This window comes from Chrysochloris asiatica, unplaced genomic scaffold (assembly GCF_000296735.1).
Source record: "Chrysochloris asiatica unplaced genomic scaffold, ChrAsi1.0 scaffold00257, whole genome shotgun sequence".
NCBI lineage: Eukaryota > Metazoa > Chordata > Mammalia > Afrosoricida > Chrysochloridae > Chrysochloris > Chrysochloris asiatica.
Window position 1 is genome coordinate 3,742,088 of NW_006408775.1, and position 8,602 is coordinate 3,750,689.

The window sequence follows — 8,602 nt, forward strand, 5'->3', positions numbered from 1 at the left end:
AGCATATGATTAAGAAGTGATGATGCCCGAAGTCCAAGCAGCACTGAAGGCATTGGTGAAAAGCCAGGCTCCAAGAATTGATGGAATGAAAACGGAAAGCTTTCAACAAACTGATGCAGCACTGGAGGCATTCACGCATCTGTGCCAAGAAATTTACAAGACAGCTACCTGGCTAACCGATTAGTTGACAACCATATTTGTGTCCATTCGTAAGAGAAGTGACCCAGTGGAATGTGGAAATCATATCATTAATATCACACGCAAGTACAATTTTGCTGAAGATAATTCAAAAACAGCTACATCAGTACATGGGCAGAGAACTGCCAGAAATTCACGCCAGATTTAGAAAGGACATGGAACTAGGGGATCATTGCTGACATCAGGTGTTAACTTGTTCTTTATTAACTAAACAAAGATTTTCAATTGTGTGGATCACCACCAATTAGTGTCATTTTGTATTTGTCAATAGAGAAGTGGTTATGAGGTTAGGATTTCTACTTTTTTTTTATTTGAATGCCTAAAACCATCCAGATGGTCTTAGGGAATTCTGAAGTCACGAAAATAAAGTGTCAACACTGTTTTTCCAAATGGATCTGAGATCATCTGTATCTACCCATCTGCTCTAGGGCCTTCAGCCACGTTTGTGGTGACAGCTTGGATTACTGGAGTGGAATATGAGCAAAAACAAAACACCCTGGTCTCTCTTCCACCCCAAGCCCACTGCCAATGAGTAGCTTGCAACTCACAGGTACCCTATATAGGGTTTCCTAGACTGTAAATCTCACAGACTGATGGGTCTGAACCACCACTCTTGAAGTTAGCAGTACCAAGCCTAACCCACAGTATCGCCCAATCAACCAAAATCCACTCTGTGGACCCAGATCACTCTTCAGGCCACAGTAGTCTGGACTTTTGAGACCAATGTAACATAAGTTGTGTGACTCTGAGCAAGTGACTTTAACTTTCAAGTAGTGTTATCTGTCACAGAGAAAATACCAGCATCTATTTCCGACAGTTTGTTGTTAAGATACAGTTTGTTGTTAAGCGATTGGCCACATGCCTGGTGCGCAGCAAACACTGGCAGTTACAGGCCGACACCACGCATTCCCGTGGTACTTCTATTTCTCGAGTTCCCAGGCCTGGTCGTCACTGGAGGAATCGGGGTCTGGATCGACCTTGGCCCTAGCCTCAGGGCTGGGCATCCCTATCAACGCCTCGACCTGGTAATGAACCCATGGGTTTCCTTCCATTCGTCCCTTAGGAAGAAAGTTCCCTTCACAATGGGGCTGGTGGTGGTGGTGTACCGTGGAGTCGGTCCGACTCATAGCGACCCTGCTGCATAGGGTTTCCGAGGCTGTAGTTTTCTCCCGCGGTAGTTTCGAACTGCTGACCTTGAGGTTAGCAGCCCGACTCCTATGATAATGACCCTTCCTTAAAAGGCTGAGCAATCCCAAACTTGTTTCTGAATCCCAGGACACGCGGAGAAAGGCAAAGTTTAAATCCAGTTCAAAACCCGGCTGGGGAGAATGGTCGCTGACGGCCGCCCGCACCGCACCGCGCTGGGTCACACTCCCGTTAGCTGCCTTGGCTCGCACGGCTCTGGGGCAACCGAAAAGCCTACTCAGAACAGAACAGCCCCGGGACTGCAAATCCCGGCAAGCCCCGCGCCCAACCGATGCTGAGGGACTGAACACGAAGCTAGAGTGGACTTAGCTTCCGGGGCCTCCCAGCCCCAGGGGCGGGGCGCGGCATTCGCGCATCAGTCCAGCTACCAGAGCACTTGTTAAAAACTCAGATTGCCGGGTCTCACCCTCTGATGCAGTGGATCTACCGTGTCTCGGGGATTTGCATATTAATAAGCATCCCTGGGGTTCTGACTAAAGTAATCCGTGGGTCACACTGGCTTCTTATTCAAGAGTCTGAATTACCTAGCGAATCCCGCCCCCTCCTGCCCTCAATCGCCACTCTCGCGTCTTCCTATTAGTCCCACCCCCTAAAGCAAATCTTCTCTATTCCATTGGTCAGCGGTGAGTGTGGCGGGACCTGACCCAATGGGCGTTGAATTTCGGTAAAGGGCAACCGGAAGTTGGTCCGGAGCAAGCGCCTTTAGCTTTTAGACGCCTAACTCGCGCGCCGGAATTTCCGGCGTGGAAATCCAGGGCCGAGTCCAGTGTGGACTACCGACGGGGACGGACTTTGGGCGCTCTGGCAGGGCAGGCGAGGATACTGCGACTAAGACGCAGGAGCCGGCTGAGCCCGGGCAGGAACATCGTCCCTCCGCCGGGACTTGAAGTCCCAGGTCCGCGGGCTTCTGACGACGACGTCCACTTTCGCGTGGGTTCCGTGGGACGCCTTCGCGCACTGCGCACCTGGTTTCGGGACCGAGGCGCTTCAGGAACCTGCCGATGGCGTCGGGCCCGGGATCCCTGGAGCGGGAAGGGCTCTTAATCGTGAAACTGGAGGAGGACTGCTCATGGAGCCAGGAGCTGCCCCCGTCCGACGCCGGGTCCAGCCCACAGTCTGCCCACCTGCGCTTCCGACGCTTCCGTTTCCAAGAGGCTGCTGGTCCCAGAGAAGCCCTCAGCCGGCTCCAGGAGCTTTGCCATGAGTGGCTGCGCCCGGAGCTGCGCACCAAGGAACAGATCCTGGAGCTGCTAGTACTGGATCAGTTCCTGAGCATTCTGCCCCCGGAGATCCAGAGCCGGGTGCAAGAGCTGCATCCGGAGAGCGGCGAAGAAGCGGTGACGCTGGTGGAGGACGTGCAGAGAGAACTCGGGAGATTGAGGCAACAGGTGAGAGAGCTAAAGAGCGGGTTTCGCCCCGCGTAGTTGGGCTCTGAGAAGGCATCCTACTGGGTTGTTTCCCCACTTGAATTTACTGGGTTACCCCTACATGGGCAAGGATAAAACCTAATACTAACTTTGGGACCTCAGTTTTCCAGGTAGTAAAATGGGATGATAAAATGCTCTTCTAGGGTTATTTTGAGGATTAAAGTAAGAGAGCAGCAGGTAAAGCTTTGATAACTGTCGGTCTTGATTCTATTGCCTAATAACATCAGCTGTTGTTTTATTAAGGAGGCCCGATGGCTCAGTGGGAGAAAACCGAGGCAATCTACTTCCATAAAGATGTAAAGCCTCCCTAAAAAACAGTTCTACGGTGTCCTGTAGGGTCGCTGCGAGTCAGAATCGATTTAGAGTCTGGGTTTGGTTTGGTGTAGTTCAGCTTCTGCCTTCCCTTGCAGAATTCGGTCTCAGTTTACTGTGAACTTAGAAAAGCCGTGTCACTCTGAGGTCCCTGCCCACAGGGCCACCCGGGTTCGTTCATCTACTAATGAGAAAGGGAAGGTGGGTGAAGAAGAAGTGAGGTGTTGTAGGAGAGCTCTGGAGGGTAGGTGTGCACTGGAAGCAGGCCCCTCCACGTACGTGCACACGTTTTCACTGATAGTCATGGGATGAAAAGAGCCTCCAGGTGAAACGTCCTTCTCTCTGGCTGGGCCCAACCAGGATCCCTGTGGTTCTCAGTTGAAGGTCTGTCTTCAGAATCCTGTACTAACTTCCCTTTCTCTTGGGCCCTGTTGTGATGATGAGTGATGTGGGTTGGTTCCCAGGTCACAAACCATGGGCGGGGAACCGCAGTGCTATTGGAGCCTTTGCCTCTGGAAACAGCACAAGAGTCACCGAGCTTCAAGCTGGAGCCCGTGGAGACTGAGCGAAGCCCTGGCCCCAGGCTGCAGGAGCTGCTAGGCCCCAGCCCCCAAAGGGACCCCCAAGCTGTAAAGGAGAGGGGTGAGGAACAGTCATTGGGGCACAGGGGAGGGAGGAGGGGCTTTGGGGCTGCTGGTGGCACCAGCAGTCCAAGGACAGGGAATTTCTAAACCCTGGGATTTCTGATGGGCAGTGATAAGAACTGGAAACCGTGGCATGGGTGCTCCTGGGGCGGGGACGGGAAGGAGCCCTCTCTTGTGCAACCTTTTATTACATATAACAGGCCATCTAGTTTTCTTGGGAGCAGTCAGAATGATTGGGGGCTTGGAGTTAGGCAGCCTTGCTGGAAAGGTTGTTGGTGTTTCTTGACTATGATCCCATCATGTGGTGCATGGCTATCATACGCATGGCCTTCTTTATTAAGGTTTAACCCTGAAAACAGGCTGGGTGTTGGGGACCGGATATTGTGTTGTAATCATCCTCCCTGGGGGGCCGAAACTCCAGAATGCGAGTCTCATTGTGGTTTCTGTCACTCTCAGCATTATCGCCTCCCTGGCTTTCTCTCTCTCCTCCCGAGGGGAATACGGAAGACAAGGAACTGACTGCGCCCCAGGTGATGTGAATGTTCCCATGATCTCCTCCCCGCTGGTGCTCCTCCTGTAGAGGCAGGATCATTCCGGTCCCCTGCAGAGGATCCTTTCTCCTTCCCTACATGAGTTCCCCGCCTGCTTTGTCTCCTCCACCCTTTGCTGTCGGGCTGGCACCCCTAGTGTTTGCCCCTTTAACCCATGACTCTGCTTGAATTGTTCTGGGTGCAGTAGGGGTTAAAGGTGCTCTTGTACTGTTGCAGTTGCCTGAGAACTTAGAGGACGTGGCTGTGTACATCTCCCAGGAGTGGGGGCAGCAGGAGCCTAGGAAGAGGGCCCTCTCCAGGGACCTGGTGCAGGAGAGTTACGAGACTGTGGATTCACTGGGTAAGGACTTCTCTTCAAGGGGTGAAGACTGTGCCATTCGGACCAGGGTCCTAGACCTTAGGCACTGCTCTAACATAAGCTCTGCTAGAGCTTCTGTGCTGAGAAACTTCCCCAGGAGACATCCCTATCTGCAGTGCCCTTGACTAGGATCAGGTAAAAACATGCCAGGCACATTGATGGGCAGCCCTGGAACTTGAGCCCCTCCTGCCAGAGCCTAAGGCAGGAACCGGGACCCTCATGGACAAACACAGGCAGACCTCAGAGACAGGGCTAAAGCAACTCACACACACTTTTTGGTTTCCCAGTATGTAACGGAGTTATATTCACACTAGACTGTAGTCTATTTAGGGTGCAATAGCATTATGAAAAAGTCTGAAATGATGCAAGAATGACCAAAATGGGGCACAGATACAAAGTGAGCGCACACTATTGGGAAAGCGGTACCGAAAGACACGCTCCACACATATCTGTAAAGCACTTCAAACGAGGGATGCCTGTAAATCAAATTCATGGACCCTACTCACTCCAGGCAGGAGTGTTGTGGCTCTGTACTATAAGCACTGGATTGTAAACCACAAGGTCTGTGGTCTGAGACTGCCTTCCGTTCCAGTGGAGAAACGGGCTTTGTGCTCCCTCAAAGGTTTAAAAAGCCTGTCAAGATCGCTGTGCATTGAACTGACTGGGCGGCCCGTAACAACTCCCTCCGTACATGCACATTTTACAGTGTTCACAGTGCTGTGGATGCTAGTATTCGGTGCCTTGCAATTTGGAAATGCTTGTTCTTCTGAGGTTTTATACACTTGGTGCTGCATTCCAGTGTAGCAACTGTCACACAAATGGCAGGAAGGGAGGGTTTATGTGCTTAGAAGGAAATCTAGCGTTACTGACCATTTTAGAAATGTTGGGGACAATGTGTATATTTAGAATGTTGCTAAGTGCCATTGAGTCCGTTCCAACCATTTACAGGGTTTCGAGAAGTGCCTGGTGACTTTGAACTGCCCACCTTGGAACGCAAACCAACCTGGTGGTCCAGTGCTGATTCTGCAGATATAGAGGCTTAATATAAGTTAAAGTGTGTGTGCGTGTGTATGTGAACAGATCGCAAACGATGCTTCTGAAATAAAACTAAGAAATGTGATCATAGGATTTAGGTGAATGCTAAATAGATACTCACGTACACATCTTTCAACTGTACTGTATAAAAACAACATAAAACAAGATGTGTGTACATTACTCAGTACAGCGGATTTGCACAAAGAGAATCACAACTGTAAACTCATTTACCCTAAGTCTGCAAAGGGGTAACTACAGGTTTTTTGTTTCCTTTCAGTGGTATTGTCTTAGGTGCTCCATATCCTTTGCCACTACTGTGCTGCCCAAAACAGAACATGGCCTTTTCACTGAGTGCTAAACATGGAGAGAAATTCAGATCACAGTCTCTGCATGTTAGCAGTGGTGAGGTTTTTGTTTAAGAGTGAGCGGACTAAAGTCTTCTCTGATATTCTCTAGAGAGACCCACTAGGAACAGTTGAGTATCTATTCCACAGAATGACTGTCAGCCGTACTGAGCCTGACTAAGGCAGGAATCCAGGCTGTCTTTGTTTCCCCAGCCTGGTGAAGAAAAGTGCTGATACTGAGGTCTGTGTTTTGTGACTCTGCAGAGTCTTCGAGTCTCCATCAGGAGACCCTGAGCCCCCAGATGGAGCAGGGCAGAAATTTACGGAACCCCGGGGTCCAGAGTTGTAAAGAAGACCTGAGGCCCATAAACCCAACTGCAGGTGAGACCTCGCCGGCTTGACAAGGTTCCCACTGTCGAGAGACGAGTGTGTGTTTATATATTTGGGCATTGGACTATAGATGGGGATTCGCCAGAGCCCCTGACTTTCTGTGTCTGAGAGGTCTCCACTCCCCAGTTCACTCACAGCTCTGGCCCATCACTCTCTTTTTGTGAAGGGCGAAGGTTGAATTGGAGAGGTCGGTGGAACCCCTAGAAGGGGATTCCAAGACTACACTGAGCTCTGATTCATACAGTGATTGCCCACCCTTTATCCGGATGCCTCTCTGAAGGGAGAAAATGGGAAACTGAGACAGAACCAACCATCCAGACCTCTGCCTCATTTGTTGTTGTTGTTAGGTGCCATCAAGTCGGTACCAACCCATAGTGACCTTATGCACAGCAGGACGAAACACTGCCTGATCCTGCACCAACCTCACTACTGCCTCATAGGCAGTGGTATATGTGGAGGGTTCCTTATTTCCCACTCTATAAATAATGAAAGGATTTGCTTTCTCTCACTTCTTCAGGAGAAGGGAAGTTTGAGGACCAGGAGGAAACTGCTCAGCCTGTTGCCCCTGAGAACACCCACCCTCAGGAACTGCCTGGTCAGGCCAGACGGGAGGTGCCCTGGAGTCCTGAGCAGGGACGGCCTCAGGACGGGTCAGAAGGGCATTGGGACCTTCCCCCAAATAATAGATTGGAACAATCCTTAGTTGGAGCTACAAATTGCAGAGAAATGGGGCAACCAAAAGAACTGCAGCCAAAGAAACTCCATTTATGCCCCTTGTGTGGCAAAAATTTTTCTAATAACTCGAACCTGATTAGGCACCAAAGGATACATGCAGCAGAAAGACTGGGTGTGGAATGTGCTGATCTCTTTGGTGGGAACCCACATTTTCTGTCACTGCATAGAGCACACCTCGGAGAAGAGGCCCATAAGTGCCTGGAATGTGGGAAAAGCTTCAGTCAAAATACCCACTTGACTCGCCATCAGCGCACTCACACGGGAGAGAAGCCCTATCAATGCAATATATGCGGAAAAAGCTTTTCTTGCAACTCCAACCTCCACAGGCACCAGAGAACACACACAGGTGAGAAGCCCTACAAATGCCCCGAGTGTGGGGAGATCTTTGCTCATAGTTCCAACCTTCTTAGGCACCAGAGGATTCACACAGGAGAGAGACCCTATAAATGTCCTGAGTGTGGGAAAAGTTTCTCGCGGAGTTCACACCTTGTCATACATGAAAGAACTCATGAGAAAGAGAGACTTTATCCCTTCTCTGAGTGTGGGGAAGCTGTGAGCGACTGCACCCCTTTTCTTACCAACCATGGAGCCCCCAAGGTAGAAAAGAAGCTCTTTGAATGTTTGACTTGTGGGAAAAGCTTCGGTCAGGGCATGCACCTCACCAGACATCAGAGAACGCACACAGGAGAGAAACCATATAAATGTACCCTCTGCGGGGAAAACTTCTCTCATCGATCCAACTTAATCAGACATCAAAGAATTCACACAGGAGAAAAGCCTTACACCTGTCATGAGTGTGGAGACAGTTTCTCTCACAGTTCCAATCGGATCCGTCACCTCAGAACCCACACAGGAGAGAGACCCTATAAATGTTCTGAATGTGGAGAAAGCTTTTCTCGAAGTTCACGCCTTATGAGTCATCAAAGAACTCACACAGGATAGACACCATAGGGTTTCTTGGACACAGATAAGGTGACATATTAACCCTGTTTTGGCCTCTGCCCAACTGACCAAACCATCTCTGTATTTAAGGTATTTACTATATGAAGAGTGAAGTAGGGGGTGTCATTCACTGTGAGGGAGTTGCAGAGGCAACAAAGGGTTACCATACAACTAAAAGGAATTCTGAACTCGCAGGGATGGCAGGTCTCTTGATCTTGAGGTGACCTGCTTAGGGTGGGCTTCTCCAGCTAATCCGTTCTGTCTCAGAGTACACCCTTTCTCAGTTTGCTATCCAAATGGGTGCTTTACTGTGTCCCATATCCCAACAGTTTTGGGAATCCATATGATCTTTTTGATAATTTCTTCGCTTGGGATATTCAGCAGGAATGTTTAGGTTCTCAATCCCTTGGGACCAAAGAGGAGAAGCCAAGGCTCTTGGGGAACCAGCCAGAAAGGCCAG

At 50.1% G+C, this 8,602-nt stretch overlaps 1 protein-coding gene across 1 annotated transcript; it reads left to right on the top strand.

Moving 5' to 3' along the window:
- The first annotated feature begins 2,405 nt into the window (after positions 1-2,405).
- ZNF263 (zinc finger protein 263) lies at positions 2,406-8,142 on the top strand. Its single transcript, XM_006874018.1, has 6 exons — positions 2,406-2,792; positions 3,608-3,785; positions 4,244-4,317; positions 4,555-4,678; positions 6,340-6,456; positions 6,983-8,142. The coding sequence occupies exons 1-6, from the start codon at positions 2,406-2,408 to the stop codon at positions 8,140-8,142; spliced, it is 2,040 nt and encodes a 679-aa protein (XP_006874080.1).
- Positions 8,143-8,602: the final 460 nt, after the last annotated feature.

What these genes read in the sequence shown, in the direction of transcription:
- ZNF263 (XM_006874018.1), top strand. Translation starts at nt 2,406, where the DNA reads ATGGCGTCGGGCCCGGGATCCCTGGAGCGGGAAGGGCTCTTAATCGTG. An exon ending in AGGAACTGACTGCGCCCCAG is followed by an intron (nt 4,318 to 4,554) that starts GTGATGTGAATG and finishes GTACTGTTGCAG; the next exon opens with TTGCCTGAGAACTTAGAGGA. An exon ending in GCCCATAAACCCAACTGCAG is followed by an intron (nt 6,457 to 6,982) that starts GTGAGACCTCGC and finishes TCACTTCTTCAG; the next exon opens with GAGAAGGGAAGTTTGAGGAC.